This window comes from Amblyomma americanum, chromosome 1 (assembly GCF_052857255.1).
Source record: "Amblyomma americanum isolate KBUSLIRL-KWMA chromosome 1, ASM5285725v1, whole genome shotgun sequence".
NCBI lineage: Eukaryota > Metazoa > Arthropoda > Arachnida > Ixodida > Ixodidae > Amblyomma > Amblyomma americanum.
Genome location: NC_135497.1, coordinates 163,449,909 through 163,466,657, shown reverse-complemented (window position 1 = coordinate 163,466,657; position 16,749 = coordinate 163,449,909). Strand labels below are relative to the sequence as shown.

General features: G+C 48.3%; 1 protein-coding gene across 2 annotated transcripts; it reads left to right on the top strand.

Annotated features, from left to right (window-relative positions):
• The first annotated feature begins 288 nt into the window (after positions 1-288).
• On the top strand, positions 289-13,275 carry LOC144114093 (E3 ubiquitin-protein ligase TRIM45). Of its 2 annotated transcripts, none has more exons than XM_077647584.1 (6): positions 289-494; positions 2,019-3,349; positions 4,275-4,404; positions 5,827-5,947; positions 6,801-6,951; positions 12,940-13,275. In XM_077647584.1, the coding sequence occupies exons 1-6, from the start codon at positions 472-474 to the stop codon at positions 13,080-13,082; spliced, it is 1,899 nt and encodes a 632-aa protein (XP_077503710.1). In that variant the 5' UTR covers positions 289-471; the 3' UTR covers positions 13,083-13,275. The 2 variants fall into 2 exon arrangements, with proteins under 2 accessions (XP_077503710.1, XP_077503709.1); XM_077647583.1 differs by lacking the exon at positions 289-494 and adding an exon at positions 580-710 and having other exon boundaries at positions 12,940-13,231.
• The last annotated feature ends 3,474 nt before the right edge of the window (positions 13,276-16,749 follow it).

The window sequence follows — 16,749 nt, the reverse complement described above, 5'->3', positions numbered from 1 at the left end:
GTAATGAATGAAGGAGCCCCCCCGGCGAATTGGCCTCTCCTGGGAGCTGTTTGCTTGCTCGTTAGATGTCGAGTCTCCTTCGACGGTGAAGGGAGCACGAAGGAGGTCAGGGCAGGAGGAATCAAAACAGAGCGCTCTTCCTGCGCACGATGCGTTTTTCTCCCCGAGTCGCGCGCGGCGCGTTTACTTTTAGAACGTTGACGTAGCGTGCGCCCGGGCGGACCTTTTCGCCGTGAGGGGAACACCCCGGGCCCGGAGGAGGGCAGCCAGTGTGTGTGCCCCGCTCTGGGAAGGCCGGACGCCGCGTGCGACCTTTCGTCAGCGAGCTCCGAGCCCCGGCGCTGGTGCGGCGACGCCGGTGGGAGCTCTTTGCACGTCGCGAGTGTGCGGCTTCTTCCATCGTCTCAGCGAGGGGACGCAGCGCGCCACCGACGAGCGGTCCGCCCGTTACCGGAGCGGCCGGGGGGCGCCATGTCGAGGCCTGCGAACAACGAGTAAGAAACCCCGCGGGCCCTCACCTCGGAACGCGCTCGCGGAGTTCCTGTTTGGTCGCTCGAAACAGCGACCCGGGTGAGGAGAAAGTTTCCACGAAGTCAGTGGGTCCTTAGTCTTTCATCTCTTAGCTCCCTTTCTTGTTCCGGGACGTTGCCGTCCGCGCATGAGAGCTGGTTGTTTCAATGGATGCAAAGTGAGCAAGCGAGGGGCAACAGGTGAGCTGAACTGCGGTGCAGACGATCCACGGGGCACAATTCACTTCAGAAGAGGGAAAATCTCTCTTACCCGTCTAAGAGTATTGTGGCTGTAGAGAGAACGAAACGGTCCAAACAGGAGGCGCGAATGAAGAAAAGAAAAAAGTCGCATCAAGCAGTCACTGCATCAGTGCGAAGCGGGGCTCGCGGTACTACTTTAATAAGGGTAGTTCATTGCCGTGGCGCTTAGCTGACTGAAATTTACCTGCATGCACTATAGCTCGATGTGCATGTGTAGACAGCATACTTGATATCCACTGCACGACGTTACCATTTCGCTGAAGTAATCGACTACGGCTCTCCCCCTTGAGTGTATACAGTGACCTGAGCAATTGAGAAAAACACATACTGAAGTGCCTGCAAAGCTTCCTTATCGCTTTCATGCGCTGAAAGGCTGCTTGTTTGACTGTGGAATGCCGTTACCTAGAGCAATGCTATGCTTGTACCAGTATATACGCGTCATTTGCTGCTTCGTGGAGTACTCTGCGAAACCAGAGTCCCCCATGAAGCTTGTAGAGGTTCTTCAAGTGCCTTTCCCGCTGCTACGCGTTATTATCCTAGAGCCAAGGTGACAGAGGAGGAGCGCTTGCGCGGTAGGGATCTCTAATGAGATGGTGAAAGAACAGTGTCCGTGCCTGCGAAGTGATACGCAAAGAGGACCCGAGGTCACTGAAGAGGCCCATTAACGCTATCGCGTCATATCCTTCGGGCGGGGCTTAAGTCTCTCCTCACGTTTTCTTATTTATCCAATATTTATAACATTTAAACGTTAAGCCATGGCTATCGACTGATGAGAGGTTCATTTACAGCGTCTGCAATGAATGAGCTTAGTATTTGATGAAGCGTAGTCGTGCGTTTGCAGGGGTCCATATTCACTTGAGCCGGCCTTTTCTTTTTGTTTTACAACTATTCTTTCATGTAGCCGTTGTGTTTTTCTTTTTTTATGTTGATTATTTCCTCGGTGTTACTTTCGCAGCCTGCCGTACGCTGTTTCAAGCTAAATTAGACGGAGTATTGGCGATCTCCACTGGAGAATGAATACGCGTTGCTTGGTTTGCTGTACCAAACCAAACAACGTCGTAAACTGATACTCAGTGCCAATAAGTTGTAACCTTGTTAGCATCGTGTCGTACACGTTTACAAAACTATAACCTTAGCTAATGCTTTTGTCGGTGAAAACAACTCGGAACGTGTATTCACTTCACTCATGCATTCTGTCTCCTCAACCCCCCCCCCCCCTTCCCTCGCTTTGTTTTCTTTTTTATAAAGGTTTAGGTACAAGGCTCCTCATCGGCTTGACCGCTTAGATCTGCAATGTCCGGCATGCCTGGAGAAACTTCAGGACCCAAGGATACTCCCTTGCTTGCACACTTTGTGCAGGCGTTGCATAGAACGGCTCTCTAGATGTCAAAGGCGCCTATTGTCCTCAAGACCAAGCGCCGCGAGGTATGACACGGCCCGGGCCATTTGCACTAGAGAAGAAGCGAGGAATGCGCTGTCAGCCACCGAAAGCTGGAACAACCGGGGACCCGGAGGCCACCGGTGCGACGATCGGTGCGAAGAAAGAACAGGCGCAGGGGTAATCGTTTGTCCGACGTGCCAGAATGAATGCGTCGTGTCGGCGACTCAGAACGAGCTGCCTGAGAATGTTCTAGTGAGGCAGTTCCTGGGCCCTGCTCCTGACCCACTTGGCAGCTGGCAGCACAGTGGGCTAAAACAGCCAGCGTCCCGAGGCAAGAGCTCGTCGCTTTGCGACCTGTGCGCCAAGAGTAGAGCCGCTGTGAACAGGTGCATCGGGTGCCTCGTGTCGTGCTGCACGAGGGTTCGTCGACGTCAGCCCGGGGGCGATTCGCGCTCTACCTGGTCTCCTGCTCAGAAGAGGCTTGAACGCGGCGACCAGAACGCGCGAACAATGGCTCCGCTCGACCTCAAGGCCTGCCCGTTGCACCCTATGCACCAGATGGACATTTTCTGCGTTACCTGTCGACGGACCATCTGTGCGTCGTGCTTGTCGCGCGACCACACAGATCACGTCAGCAGCGACATAAGCACTGCCAAGGAGAAGGTGCTCAAGCGGACGGGGCTGCTGCTGACCAGGCTACAGTCGAAGATGTCGAAGCTTGAAAACTCGGCAAACGGAACTTTGAAGAAGACCCAGGCTTTGTCACGTAATGCCAGTGAGGTAACGCATGAGGTTAACAGCTTTTACGATGGCTACGTGAGCGCTTTGGAAGCGCGCAGGCGCGAGCTTCTGGATGAGATCACCAACTTCCAGCAGGTGAGCCAGAAGTCACTGCGCGACCGTAGCAGCACTCTGGAGGCAGCGCTCGTGAGGGCCAGGAGCGTGCACGAGTTTGGGAAGACGCTGCTCCACTTCGGACACGAGATGCCGGAAGTGGTGCTGCCGCTCGTGGAAGTGCTCGACAGAGCTGCTCGGCCCATCGTCGTGATGGACGAGAAGGAGGATATTTCAGCGTGCCAGCCCCTCTCGCTGAGGTTCCGCCGGGATAAAGAGGACCACAGGGGAGAGTACCTCGTGTACGGTGCAGTATCCAGGCAAGCCGACCCTTCGGTGGTTTCAGCTGTGCTGTCGTTCAAAGGTAACTTACTCCCCCGGGAGTTTATATACTCCCGAATTTTATACTCACGATTTTATATACGATATAGTATCCAGGGTTGACCGATGCATAGTCAATTTTGACACACGCTTGGTTATTTGTGTGCACAATTCGACGCAGCATTTATGCGAACGTATATTCTCATCAACTTAATAGCTTTATTCTGGGGGGCAGACTGCTTTTTCAACCACTGTGCTGTGAAAAACACAATTTTGCTCACATATTCACATGCATTAGACATCTATGTGGTTTGGTTATCACCATCATTATCAGCCTGACTGCGTCCACTGCCGGACAAAGGCCTCTCCCGTGTCTCTCCAATTAACCCTTTCCTGTGCCAGCCGGGGCAATTTTATCCTCGCAAACTTTTCAATCTCATCCGCTCACCTAACTTTCGGCCGCTCCCTACGCTTTCCTTCTTTTGGGATCCAGTCGGTTACCCTTAGCGACCATCGGTTATCTTCCCTTCGCATTATATATACGCTGTGCCCATGCCTTGATTGTAGTTTGCCTTAATTCAAGTGATTGCTCACCAACTAAAAGAGGAGTAGAATTTTTTTGTTTCGCCCAGCTTTGATCAATAAAAAATATGCGCCCTCTTCCCTTTTTATGACAAAAAAACATAGCAAACAGTTCTTAGTTTATCCGAATGTTTCGGCAAGTTCATTGGGCCATCAATATGACATGGCAATGATTACACATGGCTAGTGCCGTTGGCTAAAATAGGCACTTACTGCTGGTTGTAAGCTTGGAATTTGCTTCAGCGTAAAAAGGCAGTAATCCCTTACTACTCTGCGGTATAAAAGAAACAACTTCAAGTATTTACTAATGCATCTGCAAAACTCTGGTATAATTGCAACCTTCACCAGTGTCAAGTCTATGGCTTTCTCTTTTTTTTTCCCAACAGATCCTGCAAACAGTCAAAGATTTGGCTCCACGAAGGCTGCGCGCTTGAAGTTCCTGGACTCATCTGGACACCCACTCGACGTAGGGCCAGAACAAGTACGAGCGGCGCTGTTTTCAACCAAGTCTGCAAGGTTTGTTGTTTGTTCCTTGCCAGAGCCTTGGGCTTTGAGTGTCTGGTGTTATCGTCGTTAATTGTCGGGTGCTTTCTGTGGTACCCCATGAAGACTGGCCGGTTTTTTTTCGCGCTCTGAAGTTACTTGACCGTAACTGAGGGCATTTTAATACGTACACTTATCTGAGAATATGCCGCATGGCTGTTGGCTATAGTCTAAAATTGACAGCCATTTTTCTAGAGAATCTGCTGCACTCCTTTTTAGGGAGGAGCAACAGTTACATCCAATGCAGTTAGCCCAGAAAAGGACGAATGGTTGTGGCAACTGAATTGGAACTCCTGAAATGGAGTAACATCTCGATACCTTTTAGTCCTTTTTTGCTCAGAGTGTAGACCCTTTATTATGAGGTTCTCCGTACCCTGAAACTAGGCCATCAAACACTGGGATTTCGTCCTCGCAGCGCAGTGATAGAGGTGTTCAGTGCTTCGAGTTTTCTTTCGCGGCAAAGTGCCGTTAATGACCAGACTTTCACAACTCTGCAACACGAACGTGTACAGAGGCCTATTTCAGTGCATCTCCCATAGTTTCAGGCGAGATCGGCTGCACTTAAATGACGGCCAAATTCCCAAGTAAGGTGCCCCAAGGGCCGGGCAACGCGTGCGCGAACGTGGCGTTCGTCTCCAGCATCTGTTGCAGTTTTTGGAAACTCGAGAAGCTGGCAAAGGATATTCGGGCAAAGTGACTTTATCCCAGTCTTGAGTAATGCGTCAGGAGTGAACAAAAGCTGGGAGCTCAGTTAACACGAGCGGAACACTCAACAGAAAACGTAGGTGACGTTACAAAGGCAGGCTGTCGGGTGTGGTTCATCTAAAGCGGCTTGCTGTAGTCTGCGCGTATGAAAGCATTCAGAAGAGAAAGTTCATGGGTCTTGCCGAAATGGAGATTGGCTCTTGCTTTCGGCTTTTTGCCTGTACTCCATATTCGAGCATACTGTATACGCATGCCGGCGAGAACGACTTTCGAGATCTTTGTTTGCGCTGCACTGTATGCCGGAACAGGAAATATCGCCTAGCCTGGCGTGGCTGTCATCTTCCGCTCGTCCCGTTCGCGGTGGTGCAGACAAAGCGTGAAGCAAGCACGGACTGGGAAGTATGAGTGAAGCCATGATTCCCGTCATGACTCCGGCCATAACTACAGTTCGTTCTCATCCTACTTTTAAATGTAATTTTTCCTGAGTGCTTCTTCGAGTGCTATGCGGGACGCTGTGCTAACAAACCGGGGCTTCTTTTGCCTCTGCCCTTGTTTTATGCTCCGCCACTTAGCTTCCCTGCTCTCGTTGCTCTCTCACATCTTTTTCTTTGTGTTCTACCTTAAGGTATCGTGAATATCAGGTTTGCGCACTGCACTCTCGCTGAGCAACAGTCTTTGCTTTATTTGCAGTAAAACTGAGGCCGAGGTCACTCGCGCTGTGGACGACCCCTTGCAGCTGAGGCTGGAGTTCGATACCAAAAACGCGGGAACACATGCGCTCGCGGTCACCTTGGACGACCAGCCAGTGTTGGTGAGGATCTTACCGTTTCCTCTACTTCTGCACGCGATGTTACTGAAAGGTGCAAAACAGAGTGGCGATGCCAAGTATTTGTTCACAAATCGAGATGTTTCGCTGTGATAAAAAAACAAAACAGCACGAGCTCCGAAAATTGAATCCGAGTCGCTGGAAGATCTCTTGACGTGCTTGGCTTACTTGTAGTCGCTTGATTTTTCCTTCCTGGTGCAGGCCAGTTCGGTCTTTCAGACGATTAATTACGCCCATTGTGTCTATGTGGGTTTGCGTATACCTAGCGACCATACGGTGTCTGGAAAATGCACATTCGACTTTGAATTAACTGAGCTGGATTGCATCAGGGTCGAGCAGGCCTGTAGATGATTTGAAGCACTGCCTGAGTAATTAAAGTAATGAACCCGTGGCCGTACTATCAGCTAGGACGTTTCACGAGATATCCCCTCTTAAAAGATGTCCAACATTCTCGGACAAAAAATTTTGAAAATTAGAAAAGTGTAGGATACTGTTATGGAAATATTGGAGGGAATGGTTCATTGTTCGGATATGTAGCAAAATCTTTCTTTGAAAGCGTTTCCATCGATAGCATCGAACAGTTAAGACTGCCATAGAAAACCAGTGGGGAACGCTTTTGACGATAGCAAAAACGTTAATGAAAAAAAAATACAAGTCTGTCGTCGGGTGATCTGCGGATATATTGATTCTTAGAGTGAAATCTTACATTATATAAAAAATTGCGTTCGTCAAGGCTTTCCCGCTCAAAAACGTTTTTGTCCAGAATTGTTCGGTATGGCTATTTCTACTACTCCCTGTGGCACTCTGTATTCTAAATTCTCGCTGCTTACATTTTCAGGGGAGCCCTTTCTTGTTCAAGGTAAAGTCACGGAAGCCACGATGTGCGGGCAACCGGGCTCTTGTCGCTTCTTCTCCAGAAAGAAGTTCGGCTTACCATGCAGACAAGGGGTTCCTTCCGCAGAGTGCCTCCAAACGTCAACGCAATCCAGGTAAGAGAGACAGAAAAAAAAATAGATAGAAGATGTTAAGACGTTCAGAAACCCCTTTGGCAGCTTTTTAATGTCTAATTGAATGAATAAATTAATTAATTACTGAATTTATATGTTAATAGAAAACATGGCAACGATTATCGCCGGCCTATGCACAACTTTGAAAGCTCAATGAGGGTGGATCTATACCGGCATCCCTTGTAGGGGGAGGCTGGCGCGGGGAGGGGTGGAAGTGGTGGCCTTATGCGGAACGTGCATTTTCTAAAATTTATTCAAGAGAAAAAGGAAGAGGGGAAGAAAAGTGCGGCTCTCGATGTTTCTCGCCCCGGAACGGGGTGGTTTGTCCACCTGTATGTGCCTCTTTAAATGCGTCCCTGATGGTCAGGTCATGGAGAGCAAACTGTTGTGAAATGAAGACCTTGCACAAGCGAAGTACAAATTCAGGCTGGTCCAGCTTGGTTCTTTCATCTCTGGCATTAGTGACGAAGTGGTCATGGGCTCTCCGTAGATAAGCGTTAGAATACGGGCTACGGCTGTGGTAAGTACAGAACGATGCTGACAAATTGAAAAAAAAAAAACAATCGAGTTTCTTGCCCACTAAAGAAATGCATGCGGCTGGACTTAGCTCGCCTCGACTCGGTTGAAATACTGGCACGCTTTACGCAGCGGGCGCGCAAATCTCGAAGGCGCCCTGTGTGAACGAGCCTAACGGACTGAGCATCTAGCGATAATAACTCTAGCCGGCAATCAGTAAGCGGCCAAAGCGGGTGCAGCGGCGAAAGCTGTGGTATAAAGACGTTCATCTGTGTGTGCAAAGTGTCCAGGAGAATGCAAATGCCATTTTTTTTTCGGTAAACGAGGTGTTTGACCTCATAACGTGGGGTATAGGTAAAGAAAAAAAAAGTGCGCGCATTAGAGATGAGAAAGAAAAAAGAAGTGCCCGGAATAAGAACTGAGAATAATTGTCTTCACAGAAAGGAATTTCGATCTACCGAGGTGTGTTCAAACAACCTGACTGCTGCGCTGCCATAGCGGCTATCAGCTGCAATGGTCACACGTTCCAACCGCGGCTGAGTTCTGTACTTGCACAATGATGGCAGCGTGTGAAAGAAAAAAGATCGCAAAAAGTACGGGGCCGATAGTGTTCTCAAGACACGGTTGAACGTGAAGTTAGGTGCGTCGGCAGCTAGGGCAGCGTAGTCGCGAGGAGAGTTTGTTGGCAGTCCGTCTATGTCACATACAGAGCACAGTCGGTCTTCCTACTTGCCTAAGCGAGAAGATTCGCTGGCACGTCGGCATCGACAATGGTGCAAGGTCACTTGTACTCGTGTCTCCGCTTCCTGGAAGTAGCGTAGCGTTCAGCATACGGTGGAGAATTTCCATCATGTAGACGAACACCCGCCTCGGTGGCTCAGTGGTTAGGGCGCTCGACTACTGATCCGAAGTTCCCGGGTTCGAACCCGACCGCGGCGGCTGTGTTTTTATGGAGGAAAAACGCTAAGGCGCCCGTGTGCTGTGCGATGTCAGTGCACGTTAAAGATCCCCAGGTGGTCGAAATTATTCCGGAGCCCTCCACTACGGCACCTCCTTCTTCCTTTCTTCTTTCACTCCCTCCCTTATCCCTTCCCTTACGGCGCGGTTCAGGTGTCCAACGATATATGAGACAGATACTGCGCCATTTACTTTCCGCAAAAAACCAATTATTATTATTATTAGACCAACAACGGTAAACGAGCGGTCTCCTGCCGCTGTGCACCTCGCTACACAGCGGTGAATAGGTGGTCATGACTCTCTATTCGTATTCGCAATTAAGAACCAGGAAAGGCGCGATTCGCGGCCCGATCGTCCCGCCAGAGTCATTCACGTGCACACCGACTTAACGCGAAGATTCCTGGCACCGTGCGACGCGCTTGTGGGAAACTCGGCGTCAATCGCCGGAGGCGCCTCGTCGCTAAGTATAGCCCCGGGTCCTTTCACAAGCAAAGGTGGATATCGCACTGTACAAAAATAAATCGCGGGGCCAAGCAACCTTGAGCGGGGGCGGGCAGGAACACACGCTGCCAACATGAAGGAATAGGCTCTGCGCCCCCGTTCACGATTACTATACGGCACGACGTGAATACTCTGCTCGCCACTGCACTGAGCAACGACAACAAAAAAAGTTGGGGGAGGGTGATGATGCGTGTTGGCTGCTTGCTGACGCTTTCTGTCACTGTACGCGGGAAGCGCCAGGCTCCGAAGCTCTCTGGCGGTTGGACTAACTCCAACTGCAATACTTGCCCCTGCTCAGGGATTTCTGGTGAATGGTCGAGGCAAAACAAAAACACCAGAAATAACGCAAGGAACGAAGCGACAAAAATGAAGCGTGGTTGCGAGAATAGCGGATAAAATTGAATAGCGCTGCGTCATTCTCAGGTTTGGGTACAAAGCGAGAGAGGAGTTGTCCCTTATTTAGCTAACGACTCTCGAAGCTGTGACAGTGACTCTGTGGCTTTTGGTTTCTGAACCAGTTTCCCGCACCTAATAAACTCTTCAGTTGGGGACTGAGTTTCTCTGCAGCGAGATTTCGACTATATAGGACGAAAATCGGAGTCTTCATACTTTGATGCTACTCGTCGAGGTTACTCAATAGTCATGGCGTATACAACTAGGCGCAGCAGGGTCGCGGTTTCGATACCGGCAGCAACGGCTGCATTTAAAGGGGGGGGGGGGCAAATTTAAAAATGCCTCTGTTGCAGATTCTGGAGCATGATAGAAAACTCCACGTGGTCAAAACCGTTCAGAATGCCTCCACTCATCCATTCATAATCCTTAACCTTAACTTTCTTTTTTGCTACTTTCAGCGAAACGACCAAGGCGTTTTCCCAGTAATTCTAACAGACTAGAGATCATCGAAGTGTTCTATTTTATAAAGATTTCGGATGTATATGCCGGTGGTTTGCATCTACATCGCTTCTGCCGGCTTCTTTATGTGCGATATCTTCGCTCATCGTAAGCTAGATCTGTCATACCAATTACAAATGGGCATCGCAAAAGAAAAAAAAATGAAATTAAGTATCAGCCAAGCGCAGGTCTTTGTGAGCTGCAATTATTTTACGCGTAATACGTCTTTCGAGGAAATATGCAGGGACCTAAGCAAATACCGGTTTTCATACGAGTCATCTTTTCTTGCACTGATATTTTCCATTTCTTTATACGGTTATCAGGCTTGGCAAAATAACCCAAGACATAATTGTTTGTAGCTGTTTCTGAGCCTTAGTTAACCACTAACGATAACTACATTGTAGGGGGGTGCGAATACTGAAAATTTTCAGTACGAATCTGGTGCGAATGTAAAAAAAAAACCGCCTCCGAATATAAAATATCTCTTCAGTATAGCAAAAATCAAGGAAAAGATGAATACGCGAACATTTTTGTATTTATTTTTTTCAGAACAGTTCATGGTTTGCAACTGATATTAAACAAAATTAGACTGACTAAGCGCCATAAAGAAAATGAAATGACATGCACGGAAATGTATACTGCTTGATTAGACAGCATAACAGTATGCAACCTTTAAGGTGGCCACGCAAAATGAGCGAGCATATTAAGTCTATGAATCGACACATGACCTGCAGCTAGAAATAGCATGCTGGGTTGGAAACCTCTAATCCTGGATTTAAGGAACCTAAAGAAATGTCCGAATTATCCGAAGATCGAGTTATTGTTAAAGCAATAGCCCCCCCCCCCTCCCTTTTGCACACGAATAAAAAAAATTGGCAAAATGCGCTGAATGAGGAGGCTCCGTTGCATGCACAAACAGCGAACAAGCCCGTGACGAGCGCGCAGTTTCGGCATATGCTGGAAGGAAAACGCATCTGTAAACGAAGTGAGCACCCATTGGCGTCGCAACGGCGGGACTAGCTGTAACGCGAAATAGAAATGACCAGTGACGCTCCTGTTGTCGTCCGAAAGTGGCGCACATCTGTGTCCGGGCGGCTGGCGAGAGCGCGGCCGAAAGCCACGGGCTGGCGGCGAAGCTCGGAAACCGAAACTACGCGGCCGGGCTATTGTCTGACCTAGCGACAGGGGCCCGCTCCTATCGTCTGCATGCCTTTCTTTACGCGCACGTCATGTGCGCGCAGGCTACAATTCCTTTCACACGGTCTCTTGCCCTCCCGTGACGCCTCAACTCGGCCTCCCCTCGAGTGTCATATAAGAAATTTTGCAAGTGGGCTTTCCCGCATCAACCGCTGACCAAAACGAGATGGCGGAGCTCGCGCTAGAAGAGCTTCGAACACGATAGGACGAATGCCGTGGTTGTGGGCGCTGAGCATGAAACGCCGTGGTGGAAGAATTAAACAAGAAACCTGGCGCTTTCGCGTTGTGATTTTTCGAAGGGGATTGTCGACGTTATCTTGTTTACATCGTGTGGTATGTGGCAAAGGCCACTTGCGGAATTTTGCATGATGTCCAAGCCTAGCAGCGTCCGACTGTGAGCGGTCCGCGCGATAAACGACGGAAAAGGAAGCGAGGATGCCGCCCTTTTGCTGTTTTCCTGACACATTAAATTCTATTTTCGTTTAGTTCGTTTAGATATTGTGTCTTTGCCATGGCAAAATTAATGTAAGTGAGCGTTTTTCGGTCGCTGCCGAATAACCGTTTCTGGAATTGAATAAGAACCGAACAGCAAGCACATTTGATTTGCATTCAAAATATTTAATATCCGCACACCCCTACTAATTAGCATACTGAAGAAATGGCTAACTTGTCGATTAAAGACAAGCGCACTGATCGAGACGAAGGAACAGATGAAGCGAAATGACACTAGCAAGATTAAATAAAGGAAATGGAGGGGCGCAGAAGTGAACTTGGGTTATGGCTCTATGCTGCAGCATATTTTACTACGAAAGCAGTGATACTGTACTCTCCCCCCACCCCCCACCCCGGGAACCTGATTTCTGTTAAAATGAAGACTCCATCCGAAGGAAGGAGCCTGCACCCAACTCCTCCCTTCAAAAGCATCTCCATCCAGACACCACCCCACCCTACTCCGCCATCTAAGGGACTGGCTACCCACCCCTTCGCCACCTTCGACTCACTTCGCCACCCTCGACACCTTCACCATCATGAAAAAATTCTGTCTGGTGTGTGAAAGCATGGGCGTAGAGTAAAAGCATCAGCACAGTAAAGACATCCAAGTAATCGTCGAATGTAAATCCAACTGCTCTCGCAGAATTGTCCGCACCACACGCTTGATCGTCCCGTAATTTTTGTTTGAGATGTTTTTCATACTTTCATTCTCTCAGTCTTTCCTTTTTTTCCCCTCTCTCTATCTGCTGACGTAATCCGCTGCTGTCATATATTTATTAAAGAAGAAAAGAGCGAACCGGCTAGCCATTACATGTGCGCTGGCGTGACGTAGACGCATAACGTAAAAATGTCTTTACACGATTTTGGTCATGTCACCTTATGTATATGCCGCATTAGCCAGTTGTCTGTGCCATTCGCTAAGCCGACATGGTCAAGCCGGTCGAGCTAAAAATGGCGTTCACCACAATAAATACCGCTCGAAGAATGATCGAGTGGGCTTTTGTAATGACTTCACGACTTCACGGATGACGCTACAAGTCATGTTAGAACCCCGGAAACTCAAACTGCTCTACTGACGACGCTTCCCTGGTGAACGACATGGTGTGTAAAGGGCAGTGCGCGGCTACAATAAATCAGTTGGCAGTCGATTCCCGTCTAGTCCGCTTCGTTCCTTCCGTTCCGTCCGCGCCGCATCAACTTTGAACTTGGACCATAGCGCACATAATAGGCAGTCAGCGCGGTAAAGAGAATCCAAATGTAATTCCTGGAAGCACATCGACGATTAGTGGAGCCATGTTCGTCCTGCTTTTAGGACACAGTGCCAGACGTATACCTGCTACTGTGCTTAATGTGGAAATATTTTTACAAACATAGCCTGAGATAACTGTTCTCAAGAAACTTTTGTTTTCTTTTCAGGAGACGACGATTTTAAGGCTTCCCTGGATAAGGCGCTTTGGGAGGGCTTATCCAAGCCGTGTCTGCAACCTAATCTGAGCGGAAGTGACGTCATGTCCAACGCCTCATCGAGATCGTCCCGCCTGTATCAGTTCACCGCATGACTTCGCGACCACGTTCGCGCTTGTAAGAGCCCCAGACAGTGGGCGTAAACTATCACGAAGCTAAAATCTATGATGTCACACCGTTTCACCTGCGTGGCTCTTTCGAGCTGTTAGACCATGGGCCATAATGTAGCCGTGTTTACGGTGGAAGCCATTAAAAGCACTGGACACGCGTGTTACGGCTAGAGCTACCGAGATCTGACAGCCTGAGTGCTCTCTCTTTTCTCCCCGAGCTACCAGACACGACTTCTCGGCGTCCACGTCGACCAGCCTTTCTTTGTCCATTAGCACCAAGCGAACACGGCGCTGGTACGGAACGGCATTGGGCTGGAACTCACGAGGTCCCAGGTCGGACTCGGAGCTGCGGAGGCCATATTTCGAAAGATGAAATCGGCCGTATAAAGGGTGTTTCACGTAAGACTTCACACAATTTTTAAAATAGGCTTTTTTGAGTTAGACGAGCGCTTTTTTCGGCATAACATTGTCAGCGGTGTATTAATTACATCAGAATACAGCTAACATGTGCTGACTAGCAGGCTGGGTAACTAACATTGTATACTTAACTTTTTAACTATTACTGTTAGGCTCTTTAATTATCGCGACGCGCGTAGCCCACCGTAATTAATATCCATATCACTTTTTAAAATTTCGAAAACGAGGTTACCCTCGGCGCTGTGGCCCAACAAATGTTGGCTGTTTCGACGAGTTACATGCACTGGAGAGGTTGCTTTGCCTGCAAGCTTCTCGAAAGCGCAAGTGTTTTGGTGCGATGTAGCCAAAATTTGTTGGGCCACAGCGCCGGGGGTAACCGCGTTTTCGAAATTCTAAAAACGCCTGTCAGTAATGAAGGAGCCTAAAAGTAAGAGCTAAAAAGTTAACTATTCAGTATTAGTTATCCAGCCTTCTAGTTAGCATGTCTTAGCTGTATTCTCATGTACTACACCACTAACAAAGCTATGCCAAAAAAGCGCTCTTCTAACTCAAAAAGCCTATTAAAAAATTAAGTAAAGTCTTAGGTGAAACACCCTGAATATTATATGGGTGTGTTCAGATAGGAACGGTAATCGAGGTCCCATGTCCATTTTTTATTTCCAGTGAAATCTTTATATGTGATGGGCAAATGTGTCGACACAAGGGAATTGTACTTGGTTTTGCGAGAAACGCTGTAGATTTCTTGGAAAAAAAATTGCATGCCACACTAAGTGGAATACGTCGATTTTTCGATTTCGCAAAATCGCTAGTTTGGATCTCTGCAGACAACAAATTGAGATTTTGTGAAAACTGATTATTTTTTCAGTGGTTGTATGAAAACAGTTTCAGTTGGAAGCAATGCAAAAATATTTTTTTGGCTCGTACAATTTTGCACCAAAAAAAACTGCAAAGATTGCTGAAAAAGTAAGCGTTCTAATAAGGGCAGCTTTTGTGACAATATGGGGGCAAGAAGGAGTAAGAACCTGAGGCTGAAATTTTTTCTCAGTATTAATGCATCCTTTTTACTATCGCTGGACAAAATGTGTACTTCTTTAACGGGCAGATGATTTTAATTAGGCGTTTAAATCCTAAAAAAAACAGCCTCTTCATATTCATTAAAATTTTCCTTGAACCCCTTCAGTGCCCAGTAATTCTAGATCAAGAAAAAGGGTGTTGCATTATATTGTTTCAAACAATCAAAGTTAAAGGACTAACACAGACCATATTTCGTTCAGTTACTATTAATGGATATAGCGTGTTAAAAAGAGGTCACGAGGTCATGAATTTAACCTCGAACTGAGGGTATGTGTTTGCGTTTTATTTAGTACAATGGCAGAGTCAAAAAAATTTCTTGGAAGCATGCTTTGCTTGTAAGCGTTTAATAAGTCAAAACAAGAATATATTTGATTCTTCACATAGCTCCTCTATGTCTGGCTAATGGGATTCGGAATTCCTCCCTACTTTAAAAGTAATTCATGGCAATTTGTCTTGAAATCAGATTTAAAAAAGACTTTGCTCAAACTTTTATAGAGTTTAGATCAACGATAGCTAAACTGAAGGTGAGCGAAATGATATGGCTGTGCTTTGTGCTTCTGGTACTCCGAAATCAGCCAGAAAACCACCCTTATCCCAGAAACAAGAAGATTCTGTGCATATGTCGTGAAGCAAGAGCCGCTTGCACCTTCAGTAACACACACACACACACACACACACACACACACACACACACACACACACACACACACACACACACACACACACACACACACACACACACGCACGCACACACACACGCACGCACGCACGCACGCACGCACGCACGCACGCACGCACGCACGCACGCACGCACGCACGCACGCACGCACGCACGCACGCACGCACGCACGCACGCACGCACGCACGCACGCACGCACACACACACACACACACACACACACACACACACACACACACACACACACACACACACACACACACACACACACACACACACACACACACACACACACACACACACACACACACACACACACACACACACACACACACACACACACACACACACACACACACACACACACACACACACACACACACACACACACACACACACACACACACACACACACACACACACACACACACACACACACACACACACCACACACCACACACCACACACACACACACACACACAACACACACACACACACACACACACACACACACACACACACACACACACACACACACACACACACACACACACACACCACACACACACACACACACACACACACACACACACACACACACACACACACACACACACACACACACACACACACACACACACACACACACACACACACACACACACACACACACACACACACACACACACACACACACACACACACACACACACACACACACACACACACACACACACACACACACACACACACACACACACACACACACACACACACACACACACACACACACACACACACACACACACACACACACACACACACACACACACACACACACACACACACACACACACACACACACACACACACACACACACACACACACACACACACACACACACACACACACACACACACACACACACACACACACACACACACACACACACACACACACACACACACACACACACACACACACACACACACACACACACACACACACACACACACACACACACACACACACACACACACACACACACACACACACACACACACACACACACACACACACACACACACACACACACACACACACACACACACACAGTAAATGAGGCCGTTCTTCATCTCACATCAGCCACGGAGTTGTTTTTAAGAATTGGCCGGACGAAGAAGAATAATGAAAAATGAAGATGCAGCAACACGGGCTGCAACTTCAGCGCTTTATTACGGTATGTTCGTGCTTCCGCGCTTGACGTCGTACGTGTACGAGCACGCGCGAACTTGTCGCAAGCGCCCAAGGCTCAGTATTTCGCTTGAACAGTGGGCCGTGCTGCACGGTTTCTTGCTGTCATGACGGCATCTCGGCACGCGTGAAGGCGGTCCAAGCTTCGCGCGTAATGATAGTGCGTGTGGTATGAGTGAGGAAACACGAGAACGGTTATGGTCGTCTTCAAGTTGAAAGAACGCAT